At 40.6% G+C, this 17,261-nt stretch overlaps 1 protein-coding gene and 1 long non-coding RNA gene across 8 annotated transcripts in view; one reads left to right on the top strand and one right to left on the bottom strand.

The window, feature by feature from the left end:
- Positions 1-17,261, bottom strand: part of MYBPC1 (myosin binding protein C1) — a 77,667-nt gene that overhangs the window by 10,444 nt on the left and 49,962 nt on the right. For 3 of the 6 annotated variants that reach the window (XM_053921961.1, XM_045186884.2, XM_045186886.2), the window contains exons 19-26: positions 15,696-15,855; positions 14,274-14,378; positions 13,333-13,521; positions 12,338-12,472; positions 9,201-9,254; positions 8,144-8,311; positions 4,650-4,738; positions 1,774-1,969 (exon numbers count right to left, since the gene is read on the bottom strand). In XM_053921961.1, coding sequence (XP_053777936.1) covers positions 1,774-1,969; positions 4,650-4,738; positions 8,144-8,311; positions 9,201-9,254; positions 12,338-12,472; positions 13,333-13,521; positions 14,274-14,378; positions 15,696-15,855 — 1,096 coding nt within the window. The remainder of the gene's footprint in view (positions 1-1,773; positions 1,970-4,649; positions 4,739-8,143; positions 8,312-9,200; positions 9,255-12,337; positions 12,473-13,332; positions 13,522-14,273; positions 14,379-15,695; positions 15,856-17,261) is intronic. The other 3 variants (XM_071221089.1, XM_045186887.2, XM_045186889.2) reach the window with 1 other exon arrangement.
- Positions 1-17,261, top strand: part of LOC123478576 (uncharacterized) — a 37,239-nt gene that overhangs the window by 15,942 nt on the left and 4,036 nt on the right. The window contains exons 2-5 of one of the 2 annotated variants that reach the window (XR_006653820.2): positions 407-455; positions 1,832-1,899; positions 2,653-2,801; positions 6,029-6,713. This is a non-coding gene — a long non-coding RNA (uncharacterized lncRNA). Of the gene's footprint in view, positions 1-406; positions 456-1,831; positions 1,900-2,652; positions 2,802-6,028; positions 6,714-17,261 lie in introns of those variants that run through there. The other variant, XR_006653821.2, reaches the window with a different exon arrangement.

Here is a 17,261-nt window from a genome sequence, read left to right as displayed (position 1 = left end):
GATTGGGAAGTCCCGCCCCCCTCAAAAATCAAATCATGCACAGAAGTGTAAAAAAGTACAATAATTACACAGGGTGGGACAAAAGTATGTTTACAGTTATTTGTATGGAAAATAATAGAATAAACTATTTATATACTAGCTTATTATATAAATAGTTTATATAAAAACTATTATATAGTTTATTCTATTTTTATTATTTATTATATAAATAGAATAATAAACTTTCACACAGTCACAACTGTAAACCTACTTTTGCCCTACCTTATGCTATATATTTCCATAGTGTTTCTTAATTTTTCTAGATAATTTCACATCTATTAACTTTCTCAGTGCAAGCATCAGCCTTTCTGGCCCCAACATATTTTTCAGGTATTATATTAAAATGCAATTGTAATTATTTTTATAGGAGATACAAAATGTGAGACTGAAAAGGACAAACTGTGGTGTGCTTTCGGGTAAGACTTCCCTCTCTTTTAAATATAATTTAACAAGCAGTCTTCATGGACTCGGTTGGTGGAACCACAGGGATATTCCTCCCTTCTTGTCCACTATTACCAACAAGAAGTTTCTATAACCAAGGTTTTCTCTCCCCTGTTTTCACCAACCTGTCCTACAGTCCGACCTCCCAGCTGCACCCCAGGTCAACTTGGTCTTCAAAGTTCACATTGACTTCAGATACTTGCTCCCTAACAGTAAATGGCTTTGGTCGATTCTCATAATCATGGCAGACACATACATTTGGAACTCATAAAATAATTAGAATAATAATATTATTATTTATTGAACACTCTCAGTGTACAAGGGATATACCAGGCACTTACAACTAGCAGGTAAAATAACTACAGGGTAAAGTAGAAAAATGGAATGTCCTTCTTTGTGTTTCGGAAGGCAGCGCTCTTCTAGAGGCTTCCATGGGCTCCTATTAGCACAGAGCCAGGTCAAATCAAGGTTTAGCCAGTAGGAAAATAGAGCTTAGTTTGAAGGGTGTGAACTTTCCCCCAAAGGAAGGATGGTCACAGGAAGTTGCTCTTTGGGTGAGAAAACCTCTAGTTTCAGCAAATTTGCTGAAATATAATAGGAAAAAAATGGCTGGAAACAAGGCTTCTCTTAGCTCTGCTCTTAAATTTATTCTTGATAGTGCAAAAATTATAGAACAGTTCAAGTGAGAGAGGTCCATCCATAAGAGGTTGCCCCTCTATGCCCCTAACTGGACAGAAGTAAGAACTAACCTTACTTACTACCTAGACAGGTAAGTATCCAACTAGCCCTGCAGGATCGGCCAATTCAGTGTTTGACTGTTAAACTTTGTTTGGCACACCTTCCTTCCATTTATAAAAATTTCTTCATTCGCCATTAAAATTTTATTAATAGCAAATTTTAAGTGTAGCAGACATATGTTAAACTATGTCTAGAATCTACAATGTTTTCTATGCAGGAATTCAACACAGGAATAGATTTATCCTTGAGAAGTTGAGAAACAGAGTAAGAGAGGACTGGGTTGTAAAGCAACACAGATGGTTTTCACTAAAAAGTCCGTTAATTTTCTCTAACGAAGATGTGCCAAGTCTCCCATCACTACTCCTTTTACTCAGTGAAAAACTATTCTGAAATGCAAACAAATCTTACTAATTTATCTGTTGTTTAAAAATCCTTAAAAAAGAATTTTATGTCGAGCCAGCCAAACACAAATTTTTACTTTAAGCCTTAATGACAAGGACAATTAGCCCCCAAACTGCTTTGACAGAACGTTCTAATTCCTTCCCCCAAACCTACCGACGATCTGGATGTCGATCGACGCACTTTCCACGAATTTCTCCACTTTGACTTGCAGGTCGTATTTCCCCGAGTGGCTCCTCTCTGCTTTTCGGATGAATATGATTGTGTCAGTCTCCGAGTTGCGTATGTTGATTTGATTCTTATCAATTTCTGCACCATCCTTCTTCCAAGTTAATTCTGGTCTTGGTTTTCCCTAAAAAGAAAGAGAGAAAAAGTAGAGGAGGAGGGAAATCAGACCGTCTCAAGATTTTTTTCTCACTATTAATAAAATAAATGACAGCGGCTTACCCTAGTCAAGGCAAGGCGGGCAAACAGCCTGGTGGCGGGCAGCTAGAGCAGCAACAGTACTAATACTCGCTGCCTTGACTGCGTTCTGTGTACAAGGCACTTTGTTAGGCACACGAAGTTCATTATTTCCCGTAATCCTCACATCCAAATAGTATTGTCATCCTCATTTTCTGGATAAGGAGTTAAATGACTTGTCCAAGGCCTTGCAGCTAACCAAGGGCTAGAATCAGGTTTTACAGCTGGGTGTCCTTAGCTCCAAAGCCTGCACAATGCAGCAGAATGGTTAAGAGCATGGGCTCTGGGGAGCTGGAATCTATATTTGGATCCTGACTCCACCACTGAAGAGTTGTGTGACTTTGGGCAAGTCGTTATACTTTAAGTCTCTGTACTTCAGTTTCCCCATTTGTAAAATGGGAACAGGGATAGTGCCTGCCTCACAGGGTAGCTATAAAGACCGACATCCTTAGAAAGCTTCTGCATACTACATAAGTGTTTTATTAATATCATTTAAATGTTAATGACTATTATTCCACTTTGATGCTCATTTCAGACTTGTCTATAACTCTCTCTGTTTTTTTTTTTTTCTAGCTGCTGAAACTATTCTTTAAGAGTAGGCTTTGAGAAGTTCTAATGTCACTCTTGGACCCGAGTTTCCGTTTGTATTACAAAGGAACTCCTGGGATTCCTGAGCACCCAGACTCACTCCGCAGATGGGAACCACACACTAATGCAGTCAGGTACGGCACAGCCTTTCTCCAGGCTCCTAATATGGCTTGTCGATGGGTTATGATAAAGAATGTGAGCCACAACATCAAACCCCTGCCCACAGAGCTTAGAGAATGGCTGGGGGTGCTCAGACTTGCCCATGGGAAATAGAGAACAATATTGTTAACATCCAAAAAAGCAGTTCTAGGTCTTATTTCCTTGAATGTACAAGTTGCTATTAGCTACTGGGGGAAAAATGAGTTCTCTGATAACATATGGAGTAAAAAAAGCACTGGATTCAGTGTTAGGGGATATGGAGTCTGCTCTTGGCACTACCATTTACTTGCTGTGTGACCTTGGGCAAGTCACTTAACTTCTCTGACCATCAGCTTCTTCCCTTCTCAAGTGGGGATAAGGAAATCTGCCCTTCCTGCCTCACAAAGTGTTCTTTTCGGAATTGAATGAGAAAATATTTCTGAGAACTCTAGAGGTTACACAGATACACAAATATGGCACAGTCTTGTCACCCCCTTCTTGGCAGGTAAGCAGTCCCTGGGATGCCTACCTATGAGGTCCCTGTTCTCATGCTCTTCCCTCTCTCAGACCCAGAGACAGAAATGAAATGCACAGACCCCCACGATCTGGGAACCAGGATGAGTCCTAGTGATAGAAATGACTCACCGGCCCCCCCCCCCCCCCCCCCCCCCCCCCCCCGTCCAGGGCTGGGGTCGGTCCCGAGTGCCTGCCTTGTCTCAACTCCTGGTTTTATTTGAGGCTGTGGGAGGAGTCATCTCCTTCTCCCTCTCCTGTTTACATTCGCATCCTCCCTGGCTTTCATTCAGATTTCATGCACTGTGTTTATAGAAGATAACTGCCTCTTCTACGGCGTGGGCCTTGAGTTCAACGAGGATGGCCTGAATTGACTGGCCCGATAGTTTGGTTTCCATGGGGGCTCTGAGTCTGAACGAATTCATGTGCATGCGTGCCTGTGAGTATGTGTGTTTGTGTATGTGTTCGAATGTGTACAGGGACCTAAACTCTACCTCTAAGGCTATGCTGTCTGATATTATAGCTACATGTCATTATTTAAACTAAAGTTAGTCATAACTAAGGGAAATTTTAAATTCACACTAGTTCCTAGTTGCACATTTCAAGTGTTCAACAGCTATGCTTGGCTGGTGGTTACCTCAGTGGACAGCACATATGTAGGGCATTTCTACCATTGCAGAAGTGCCATTAAACAGTGTTGTTTCGAGGCAAAAAAGGAGTCAAATGAGTAAGGGTGTGGTGGTGCAGTGTGTGTGTGTGTCTGTTTGTCTGTCCCTATGTGTATGTGTGTGTATGAGACCAAAACTGATTACTGCAGGCAAAGCCTGGTTAATCTTATAAACAACAAATTCTTTACTGGACCAATGGTTTATCAATGGTCACGCATTTCAGTCAGTGACAAGGAGACATCAAATTTTAGCTCTCCCTTTTTTGGAATTTACTTCGGTTTGGGGTAACTGTGGGAAGTAAGCACATGTTGTTTTCCTGACTGTTACACTGAGAACTCCCCTTCAAAGGAAGGTTAGTCTTGCAGATGTATAGGAGCAGAAAGAAACTTCAAGAATTTCCTGTTTTGGTATGTCCTCAATGTTCCCCCTGCCCCACCGTAGTCCCAGAGCTTCAGCTCTCATTCATGAAGAAAGGAGATCTATGACAGTTTTAGAGATTTCTCTTTTACAGCAGGAGAGGATCACTCCCCAAATCTCTTCCCATGTTTTCCTCTCTCCCTGGGAGGAAACCCTGACTCATGATGAACATCAATACTACAGCCTCTCCCTCTTCTTAAATGCCCCAGCATGGACACAGAAAATGAGCGACCCCTGAATTATTACCTGGAAAGGTATAACCAGGTTGACAGCTTCTCCAACTCTGCGGATATAGGTTTGCTTCAGGTGCCTTGGGATGCGAATCTTCGGAGGCTCTGAGTGAGAGTAGAATAGCACGGTTTTGTGATCAGTACGGTACACTGGACATAGCCTCACACCCGCATCCAGACGTGACGCTCACTGGATCTCCCTGTGTGGGCGTCTCTGCAGTTCAGCTTAGATGCGCCACTAACAGATTACATACAGTAACTTCGGTTCCAAATGTTTTCTTCAAAGTGTTGCTTAACAGTTTAACACAAAAAAATTTATCCTTCATCTCTTTGATTTTACTGCTGCTTCCTATTTTTATTGTTATTATAAGCTTAAAGCAACATTATAGAAAAATACCAAATTTTCTCTTGGGACCTTGGATATATTTTTCAGTTTCCAACACTGAGTATATTCTCCAACAAACAACCCATTAAAGGTCTACAGACACCACATTAGCTGGTGTGACAGCCCGTTCTTTCTTCCATTCTTTTTAACCAGAAAACAAAAAATTTTAACACTGAGCCCTTGCTATTGAGATGATTCTGTTGAATTTTATAGTAACTTTCTCCCTGTGACTATGGTGAAGTACCTAATAGCCTCTTGGGTATTAATGTCCATTAATTCAACACCATGAAGACACTAGAACATGTTGCTGCAAACCCATCAGGAGCAGGGAGTCAAAGTCTCATAAGCTCACAGGAATGATTCAGGTCTCATCACTTAAGTGCTCATAAGTGACAGACACTGGGCTAACTGCTTTTCATGAAGGGACCAATTTAACCCTCTTAGCCACCTTAGGAGCTAGGTACTACTTCTCCTTTATGATGAGGGAACTTGCTCTTGGTGACACAGCCAGGGTTCGAACCTGGAGTCAGCCTTGAGTGCCTATGCTCTGCTTGGAAGCATGGACTGCAGAGTCAGGTCCTTGGCCAGACACACAGGAGAGCTATCTGGTCTCAGGCTCCTGCTCTGTAAAACCGGTATGACAACAGCATCTAATCTATAGGATTGTCGTGAGGATTAAATGTTACTCACGTAAAGCATCTAGCATAATGGTTGAGAATAGTAAGTGCTCAATAAACTTTCAGAGATGAAGATGATGACAATGATGATGAGGACCAAATGTTGGGGTAGGAAGAGAACCTGGAGATCCTCTAACTCCCTAACTTTAGGTGTGAGGAAAACGAGACTCAGTAAGGTTCCGCAGCAAACTGAACTATCATCATAATCGCAGTTAACACAGATTGAGGCCTTGTGACATGGCAAGCCCTCTGTGAAGCAAGCAGCATGGATTAACTTATTTAATTCTCACACCTCTTGATGTGGTGAGTACTGTTTTTATCTCCATCTTGCAGATGAAGAAATTAAGGCTGAGAAAGATCAAGTCTCTTGCCTGAGATCACACCGCTACTAAATCGTGGGAACAGGGTTCAACTTACATGGACTGTCTCCGGAATCTAAAAATGTGCACTTTTCGTGTTTTCTTTCATCCGTCCATCCATCCATTCCCTCACTCACTCCCCAATGGTTTCACACCATCACACCATAATCCTGCAGCAGACCATGCCCCAGACCCAGATATCCAGCCCCCCAGTCCAGTGCTCTTTCTCCTAGAGCAGCAATTCTCAAATCTTTTGGTGCCAGCACCCCATCATACCCCTAAAAATTATCAAGGACCCCCCAAAACTTGCTTATGTGGGCTATATCTATCAATATTTATCATATTAGACATTAAAACTGAGAAATTGGGGGTGGCTTTCTCTAAGGAGCATGCCTGTGCCTTTCCCCACCCCCTTCCCCGAGACACATTTTCTTCGCCTCTCTCTCGCAAGCTCCAAGGCCCCCCTTGCCCTCTGTAGCTTGTTTCCCAAGCCCATTTCTTGTATGACTCACTTCTTCTACCCCTCTGACTTTCTAAATAAACTTTTTCTTACAGTTGGAAAAAAATTTAAAAAACAAATAGAAATTTGGAATATTTAATTAGATATTCATTTAAAAATAATAATATAAATATTTTAATGGAAACATCACATTTTACATTAATAAAAAATTAGTGATGTAAGTGGCATTATTTTATGTTTGTCAAATCTCTTTAATGACTGACTTAATCGAGTTAGCTGGATTCTCATACTTGTTTCTGCCTTAAATCTGTTGCAATCTATTGTATGGGTTGAAGAGTGTGAAGAAAATCTGCCTTCATAAAGACAGGAAGAATACATATTTTAATAAACTTTTCAGACAGTTGTGAATATTCCTCTCTGCTTCAATATTGAAACATGACAAATTATATTTTTTCAAAAGTTAGCTGCAATATGGAAATCATTTCAATGAACTTTTCATGTTCTGTTACCTTAAAATCCATTAGTCTATCTTGCATTTTGAATGTACCTTGTAACCATGCATGATTTTAACATGCATTGGTCATTTGAAAAATACTGTTTCACTGAATTATGGCAGACCTTCCAAATGTGAACACATTTCATTATTCGATAAATATCAAAAATTACATGAGTTAATATCAATGCATACTTCATCAGAAAAGTTTTTAAGCATGGGAGAGCTGTCAAGTCCATGGAGGTGGATACAATTTTTCCAAAATTCTAGTTTTTCTTAAAAGTTCATTTTTTTATTGACAAGTTGACAACAAATACTGTAAATTATTTTCTTCGAAGTGACAGGCTCCCGCCGTTCATTTTCTAGGACATGCCTGCCAGATAACCAAATCTGAGTAGACATTGTTTGTTGCACAGTCATTCTTTCAAGTAAAAATGGATTTCATGAGAAAAATCATTAGTTCAGCCCCTAACTCAGTGGCACCAGGGCTTGTCCTAGGGACAACCGTTGTACTTCGGTACTTTGCATTTCATCATCACAGAGTATAGAAGAAAGCATGTCCTCAAGCACCAAGATTTAATAATATTAATAATGTTTAGGTCACATCCAGAACGCTCCAAGGCAAAACTGGCCCTTCTATTTTAACTGTGAGTGCATAGTGGTGAGGAAGGCAAGAACGGCTGACGGTTTGGCAGCACTGACTTGGTCCAGGCTGAGACACCAGCAGTTTTGCACCATCGGAGCAGATGTCAGACACGGTGTTCATAGTATTATGAAAATGACCTCGACCTTGCAGACCCACCTGAGACATGGTGCTACTGTAAGATTGTTTGCTCTGCTGCCTCTCTTCCTCTCTCTCTCCCCTGCCCCCTACCTTCTCCCCCTACTCTCTCCCCAAAGTCAATGGTGCGGATCCCAGTAAGGATAACTAACTGGTCCTCATTCCGAGTTCTAAAACCTGGGCTGACCTCCATATGGCCTAAAAAGAGCTGTTTTGTTCTTTTTAACTCTCAGGAAGCATTAATACAATATTCAAGGAGTGACAAGGAAATAGGAAGGTTTGAAGAAGAAAGGGGTTTAAAAAATAAAAGTAAATAATGTGAAAGGGACAAAATTTTGAAAGGGCCAACACCTACCTATGATTTCCTTCACAAGAATGGGCTGGGAGTAGTACTTGGGCTCGCTGGCACCAGCTGCATTCACAGCCTTCACACGCACAAAGATCTTTGCATCCGTGGGCAGACCCGTGATGGTGAACTTGGTCTTATCAATCAGATCCGTGTTTGCGACTACCCATTCCTCAGCTAAAGTCCACAAAAGAAAAAGAAGGCAAAATATTAGTGAAAAAAATCATCTCAACTGGTACAGTTGAATCCAAATTAGTATTTTCCTCATAATTAAATCATCTGCCTAGATTCAGACTATGTGCATGGGTGGGCATTTTTCATACTTAAGTGAAAAATGGCCTAGTAACTGGCTAGACATAAATAACAGGGAGGATAATCAGATTCTGCCACTTCTGAAAAACTCTATTCAGGATACTAGGGTCTCCCGCATAATAGTTACTGTCCTTAAGGATTTGGCAGTCGTTTTATTCTAATTCAGTTTCATAATGAAGGATGTGACCATGATATTTAGCCATCCATATGTATTAAAGTTCAGAAAAACAGGAAAATGTCATTCTTATGAGTGAGAGACATCGACCTTTATAGTCATATAATCTCTCTGTTTTATCTTGGCTAGTTTATTACTGTGAGATGCTAATATGAGCATAAGGAATCTGACCACAGTCCCATTTATGAAGAAGCTAAGCATATATCCATAAAAAGTGGAAACAGCTCAGGAGCCGAGACCTCATTAGGAGTTGGCACAATCCTTTCGCCTCAATCAAATATTCTGATTTTTTAAAAATGTTTTTTGTAGTTTTGTCTACAACATCAAGAGAATTTAAACTCAGCATCCAGGGCTAAAAACTGTTTCAGCTTCAGAAAGTTTGTGTGCATTATGCCCACAGAAAAGAAAGAAGGCTCAGATCCCACAATAGGAACTCACTGCCCGCCCCCGCCCGCTCCTTCTCCACGGACTGCTTTTGTGTGCGTGGATGGTGGGTGTACTTCATGCTCGGTCATGGGACATTCCCAGAAACTTTATCATAGAGGAAGAAAGCGTGAGAGCTTTCAGAGAATACTTTACCTGACAGATCATATGCAGCCTCCCCATTTTCATCAGACTGTTTTGCTGATGTACCTTTGAGAATCCGTCATTAAAATTAATTAAAGACACCCACGTTCACACCAGAAGAATATTGTATCAGTAGTCAGCATTCTCTGTTAGTAAAGTATGCAAAGTATGCAAAGATATTTGTCTTCAGAGCAGAGATGGAAGAGACCAAACACGTTAGAGGAGGGGGGATTCCTCAGGAGAGGCACAGCCTGCTCTGTTCAGACTGTGGTTTTTGTCCTGAGGCACCTGCCACAGAGAAGAGGAGGAGAAAGGAAGCTGGGGCACCTCCAGCTGTGGGAGCAGGAGGTGAAGAAGAACAAGCAAGACCCTGGAGAGAAAGGAGGGGCAGGCCCTGGACTCCACAGGGGAGCAGCGCACAGAGGAACAAATCTATCCTCGCTCCTGCCCCAGCCACCCCAGCCTGGGAGGGTCCTCTGAGTCCCCAGGGAATGAGTGCTCCCATGACGGGGCTCGTGCATCAGTCTGGCAGTGAGGGCACTCGTCGTAAAGCCAGCCCGGTCTTACTAGGGCTCTAGGTCTCAAAGGAAATGGAAACTGCCCCGAAGCTGAGGAGGCAGCCCCTGGTTGCCAGACAAGCTCTTGGTCAAGAAAACAAACAGCCTGTGGTGCCTGCATTCTACAAGAGGGGAGGAAATGTTGCTGGCTCACAGGGTGGGCATAGCCCATGGTTTGGGGTGATGACTTTCTGGGTATCAGGGGAGTGGGGACTGCCATGGCCCCCATGGAACTTCCTCCTCGGTCTAATTCTAACCCTCCTAGGAGTATCAGGGAGAAGGAGCAGGAAGCCAGAATATCCCAGTGGCTGGGAGGGCATGTCAATAATAAAAATTACTTAGGACTTTGAAAAAGAGATACGTCTTAAGCCAATGGTTGGTTGGGGAGCTACTGTGTTGAAATTTTCATAGTCAAGAGGCAGTTGATGAGAAAGTGAAATCAGGAGACAGAATACGTGCATGAAAGAGCAAAGAACTAGTAAAGAAGAAAGTTTCAAGAGAAAAGAGGACAAAACAAGATCAGAGGGGAACACAAAAAGCCAATCCCTTCACATCTGAACCACTTTAACCGAGGGAAACAAAGAGAAGAAGGAGCTAGAGTGAAGGAAGAAAACAAAGAGTAAAATGCTGCAGGCATTAAAAAAAAACCAAAACCAAAAACTAGAGGAAGGCAGAGTCAAAACCAACACACCATCTTATAAAAGGAAGTGTTCTCTCACAGAATAAAACCTGATGTATCGAAAAGCATTAAGCACTACAGAAAATTAGTCTGGAGGACAACAGCCATTAAAAGAGAATGAAGAGTAGATCAGCCACATCAAGGAAGTGAGAAAAGATTGCAAGAAGAAAGATATACACGTTCCATAGAAAGCTAATTCCAAAACGTTATGTGGCAAAAAAAAAAATACATAATAATGACTGTGTACATGTATATATGTATATTTGTATATACATATATATCTACACAGACCACACACAAAATCATGTAAAATACACTTCGTTGTATTTTATCTAAGGTGGGTAACATCAAAATGACAGCCATGTATCATTTTGTTGTATCTTCTTACTTTTTAAACCTATCAGAAAGAAAAGAGTAAAGAATTTGCTCTGTTTCATACATACACAAAAGGTTTGTGGTTAGCAGCCACAATACATCTGCGATTGGGAGACTCTGCTGGCTGGGTGACATAAATAACAGAGTGAAGTGCTCCTAAGTTTTTGAAATGGTTGGGAGAGGGGAACGAAATGGGGATGAACCATATTCTGAGGTGCTCAAGAATTGACCTGTAGCATTAGTGACACTGCCCCCCTCCCATGCTGGGATAACTCTGGGAACTTTCCTCTAATGTCCCCCCTGGTTTTGGTTAGTGGCTTTCTAAGCCCTGGAGAAATAAGCACAGTGCTCTCTGAGCGCAGCACCTGTAAATGGAACTGAGTGTTGTTACCAGGATGCTCCAAACCCCTCCCCATCTTCCCTCCTGACCAACCCTGGTCATTTCCACAGGTGCCCCAATCCAGGGGCTGGGAATTTCCTTCTCAGCAGTTTTCTCATCATAAGTTTCTTCTTTATTGAGGTTTTTCCTCTGGGGGTGGTACATTTGTGTTACACTCCTGATTTCCCAAATGTGCTCCGTGGTGTCTCTTTCCTTCACGTAATATCCATGTTAACCTCTGGGGTCCAAAGAGTTTTCTTTGAGGCTACATCTTGGCTCATCATTTGTGGGGCTAGGAACGTGCTTCCTTGTGGGTGGTTTACCTGCCATCATTTAGAATGGAGCCCGAGGCAAGAGCTGGGGCAGCTTGATTTATATATTTTCAAAGCATGACAAGTAGGAAATTAGAAACACGAGAGGCTTTCAGCGACTTTCATCTCTTTTTTGGTTTTAGGTATACTCTGGCACTCTGGCCCATATTTTCTTGAATCATTCTCTTTTTCTATTAATCAGCAATTGTTTTTGTGTTTCTCTTCTGCGCCTAAATTTAAGTGATTAAATTTTTATGTACCCAACCTCTGAGAGAAGTTACTGCCACATGTGGAACCCATTTCTTACTCCATGTGGGATTGAGTGCTGCTTCCCTTAAACACTGAAAAGTTGTCCTTAATTTTTTTTCTTCGTTTTCCCCCTTTACGAAGGCAGCGAAGGATCACCAGATAATCAAAAATGTAGTTGCCCTGTATTCCCCCAAACAGGCAGCTCTTTGGATAGCTGACCTCTGCCCATATAGGGTTCAAAATTTCCAACTTGCTTCATCCTAACTAGGCTTTTATTTTGCTTCGGTACAATTTAATTCCTCCCATTCAAGAACTGGAAGACCCAGAAGTAGTGTCAACACCCACTTCCTCCTGTGTCTTAGATCAACTGTGCTGTCCAATCAGGCAGCCTACCTAGGATGTTTTTGAGATCTCAATTTGTTAGCCTCAAATATCAGAGAAGGGCTAATTTTTTATCCTTCTTAGAAGAATGACCTTTGGCTTGTTGGCATTTTTTGTAGGAAGGAGATGAATTCCCAAGAGAGAGAGAAACAAAGGAAAGGGGGAGCGTATCTCACCTAGCGACGATGATACTCATTTTAACAATGACTTGCACTTACTTCCTTCAAAGCAATACTCTAGCACATAGCCATCTAAACCTGCCGCACCAATCTGATCAGGGGGCCGCCACTTCATCGTGACGGTGGTGTCGGTCACAGAGTCAACAGCCAGGAGTGTAGGAGGGCTGGTTACAGCTTCAGAGATAAGAGAGACAGGAAAAGCAGAAATTATTAACTACAGAGTTATGGCACAAGAAATGGTAATAAAATGAGCTGAGATATAAATAAAAATATACACAGAAGACCCATGTCTTAATAAAATTCAATGAAGACTCCTTGAGCAAAGGCTGTGTGTGAAGCAAAATCTGTTAGACATGGAATGTGATATTTATGAATGCTGCCATACGTTCCTTCCACTTTATGGGGTGAGTGTAGGAGGCTGGGAGGCCCAAGGAGGTTGGAAAAAGTCAAAGTCTGGAATCTAATGATCTACAGTAAATTTCCCATAACTCTCTAATTTTAAAGTACAAATTCTTGTATTAAATCTTTCTATTGAAAAAAAACCCTTCACTTCCACAAAATAGCAAAGACCTGTTACCTGCTGTTTCTTTATCTTTGCTGAACTGACCCTGTGGTTCAATAGATAACATTTAAGATGTGATTGTAAAGCAGCGATTAATTTTCAAGTGTGCTTTGTTGAATGAATCTCAATCTGTTTTAGTTACAGTGTTCACACCAAGATGAGGGGTTATGACTTCAGAAGGACAAATGGAGAGTGGTCACCTGTCAGTGTGTTCAGCAACATGTTTTTAGTGGGGAACAGAACCAGGGCCACCCACAGCTGTCACTGGAATTCTGGTAATGGACTCAAGGGCCACCACTATGAGGACATTCAACTCTACCACATTTCTCAGGCAGGAAATAACCACTTCCAACCTCCTGCTCACCCACCACTCAAAGAAGCTTCCTGGTCTGCTCCAGTTGGAGGTCGGACGGAAGCAGTCGCAATCTGGGCCAATGATGCCCATGACAAAGACACATCTCTTCTTACTCACCCAAAGGAACAAATGGCTTGGAGGGCATGCTGGGCTTGGAGATGCCGATGGCATTGACAGCAAAGATACGGACCTCGTAGGCCACGCCTTCAATCATTTTTTTGGGCTCAAAGGTTGTTTCTTTGCAGAGCTCAAAATTCAACCTCATCCACCTGGAACTTTGTTTCTTTTTCCTCTCAATAAAGTATCCTGCAGGGGATCCAAAATAGAAACTTGGGTTTTTGCTTTGGTCTCCAAAATTATACCTTGTCACATATTAGAAGTTCTTACACTTTTCAATATTCTCAGTGCTCTAGGTCAGAGTCGTGTATGTATGTGTTTTTAAACCACTTTATTTCATCAGTTTGAGGGAGATTATGGGGACTATATGTATTAACAGCATAGGGGAAATAAAAATAACAGGAGTAGAAGACAAATTAAAATTGTACTAAGAAGAAAAGAGAATAGATCACAGATAGGTAGGCCATAACAACTTATCTAGTAGGTATAGTTGAGCAATAGATTCAGCTCTGAATCCCATAAATATATGAATGAAGGGAAAATGACCAGTTTTGTGAGTTTCATAATTTGTAAGTAGAAGAGAATTTTTGTTCCACATGGAAATAGAATTCTTCTAAGTATTTAACTCTAGAAGAAATTTTTCCATAGACATAATTCTATGGAACTAGACATTTACTGACTAGAATGGTTTAAAGTTAGACTCACAGTGTTTCAACATAATTCAATATTATATTGAATATAAATGTCAACCACAAAAGAGAACAAGCAATCTGATAATATTCATCAGAGCTATTAAAACCTTGATATAATTCCCTTTGATTAGATATATATAGTATAATACATTTTCTTCTAAGCACCCTATATTTAATATACTCTTAATAATATGCATAGAGGATACCAAGGCCAGTGGCAAGTCCACAGACTGACCAACATGCAGTTACCTAAGACTGGGGACCCTCCATCATAGGCAGGAGGCTCCCAGTTCATGATGCACCAATCATCTCCCACTTCTGTCACATTCGGTGCCACTGGGGGATCAGGGATGTCTGCAGCAAACAAAACAAACAAACAAAGCATAAAATAAGAGAGAGAATGCATGTGCAAAGAAAAATGTCATTTGGAAAATATGTTTTATGGTGATAATCATGAAGTAGTGTTATTTCTGAGTACTTCTGCATGTTTACTGAAATACACTTGGTAACTAATTTGGGTAAAGACTCATGCTTCACATGAGATCAAAGATAAGACACCCTGGACAGGAGGCTCAGTTGGTTGGAGCGTTGTCCCATATGCCAATGTTGTGGGTTCAGTCCTTGGTCAGGGAACATACAAGAATCAACCAATGAACAAGGGAAGAATTGAGATAACTATAATAGAATAGCAATAAAATATTCAATAAAAAAAGAACCAACCAATGAATATACAACTAAGTGGAACAACAAATCAATGCCTCTCTCTCTCTCCTTTCCCATCTCTCTCTAAAATCAATAACTTTTAAAAAAATGAGCAAAGAAGGTAAGTCAAATAGAAATTAAAAAAAAATCCTTTAAAGCAGTGTCACAACATTAGATAACAAGCCCCACATGAAACCTAAGACTCTTGTTCTTTACCTTGAAAATAATAACTAAGAAACTCAAAGTCAAAAGTATTTTTTTGTTTGTTTCATAATTGCAAAGTAGAACTTCCAGCAGAACTGAATTGAGGATTGATTACTATAAATTTTACATTAGTTGGAAGATTCAAGGTGTTGACTGGTAGAAATCCAAGTCAAAAATGGCAAGTTACCATGTCTTGTATATATAGTTCAATGCCTGACAAAGTGACCTTAGTTTTCTGTCAATATGAAATATGTTTAGGGACAACTAAAGTGAGATGAGTCCATGAGGCCTTGGACTACTAGTAAATCACTAGATTCATTTCACTTGGCCTCAGGCTTAGGAAAAACATGCTTAGATGGTCATCTAGGGACCAAGAGCGCTCTTACTCCTCTACAATGATTACAGTGTGGGAAATTATTTAGCAATTGTATTGCAGTAACTTTAGAGAGCACCGAAAGGGAATATGACTGTGGAGAGCTAATGCCCGGCACCTAGAATGCCTGCCTCAGCTACTCATTCCTGCAATAAGTCCTCCATGCAAAGAGAGAGAGAGAGAAAGAGAGAGAGAGGAGTAAAGGAAAAGAGAAAGAAAGAAAAGAAGTAGAAAAGGTAGATAAACAAAGACAGTGATTTATAAAATACAGCTACACTATGTTTCTCTTTGTTGGCTACACAGAAAAGTTGAAAGGGTCCATAGCTACCAGCCTACTCATGATCTGGATATATCAACTTGATTTCGGAGGTTTATTGATTCAGTGGACTTACCCACAACTTTAACCTTGATGCTTGCATGGGCTTCTCCGGCTTCATTTTTCAGGTTTATGTTGTAAACACCAGAGTCTTCTCTTTCAGCTACATCAATAATCAGACTGCTGCTGTCCGGGTAAGATTCTGCTCTTATCCGGCCACTGCCCTCCGTAATGGCCTAAGGAGGGAGGAAATAAAATGCGGCGTGACCTACGCAACAACAAGGGCTAGTCCGGAGTGCCTTTAACTTAAACTGGACACGGTGCCAATGCCCACAATACACATCTTAGTTTAACCCTCCATCAACTCTAAGGACAAAGGTGTTATCACCCCAGTTTACACATGAGAAAACTGTAACCCATGACCACATGGCTAAGAAGTGGTAGAATGGGAATTTGACTCCGAAGCCCACCAATCATTAACTCTCCAAAGAAAAACTCAGAGAACTAAACATATGAGTACAGAATGTTATTCTAGGAGAGGAGTCCTTTTGCATATGAAATTAGAAGTAATTAAATTTATTTGGAAGCTCAATAATGATTTTTTTCATTTTCTTAGATATCTTGACATTTTAAAAATAATGAAAAGGTATGAAGGCTGCAATGCCAATTTTTCATACGACTTATTGAGTATTGATTTTTCCCTTTTGATAAGAGATGAAAGAATGGAAATTTCTTTCCCAAAGTAAAGACAGTGACATTGAGCTATTATATTTTCTTTTTGTTCCTTCTCATCCTCCTTCTTTCCCTTCTTCACCTTCACTTTTTTCCTTCCTTTTTACTTCAACCAGATTTTAAAGGGGCATTACATTTTTCTGATTCCCAGGTTATATCTTCTACATGACAATGAACAGCCAATGTACAAACAGGAGAAACAGAGACAGATGACCATGGTAACTTTAGGTAATCTAAGTAATTTGCCACTAACTGTTGTTAACTCTCTTTTGTCTCTGGATTAGAACTCATAAATCTTTAATAACAAAATATTGTGACAACAGTAAGAATACCTGAAATAGTTCTTTAATTTTTCTGTTTTATAATAGAACAAAATTTTATCATATTAGCCTAATTCTAATCTTGATTATAAAAGATGTTCTGCTTTTTTTTAACGTGAAAAGAAAAATACTTATTTAAAGTAGTGTTATATTATCCTCTTCAGTTTTCCTTTTCTTTTTAAAGATTTTTATTTTATCTTAGTGAGAGGGGAAGGGAGGGAGAAAGAGAGGGAGAAAAACAACAATGAGTGGTTGCCTCTCATGTGCCCCCTGCTGGGGACCTGGCCTGCTACCCAGGCATATTCCCTGACTGGGAATTGAACCAGTGACCCTTCGGTTTGCAGGCTGGCACTCAACCCACTGAGCAACACCATTCAGGGTGATGATGATTATTATTAATACATTAGTTTTAGAGCAGATTTAGGTTCACTGAAAAACCAAACAGAAAGTACAGAGTTCTCATATAACCCCTGCCCCCACATGTGCACAACCTCCCCCTTATTGATATTCCACGTCAGAGCAGTACATTTGTTACAAATGATGAACCTACATTAACACATTGTTATCACTTAAAGTCCGCAGTTTACACT

The sequence above is a fragment of the Desmodus rotundus genome, chromosome 3 (assembly GCF_022682495.2).
Source record: "Desmodus rotundus isolate HL8 chromosome 3, HLdesRot8A.1, whole genome shotgun sequence".
NCBI classification, from domain to species: domain Eukaryota; kingdom Metazoa; phylum Chordata; class Mammalia; order Chiroptera; family Phyllostomidae; genus Desmodus; species Desmodus rotundus.
The sequence above is the reverse complement of the archived record's forward strand: the minus strand, read 5'-3'. Positions and strand labels throughout refer to the sequence as shown.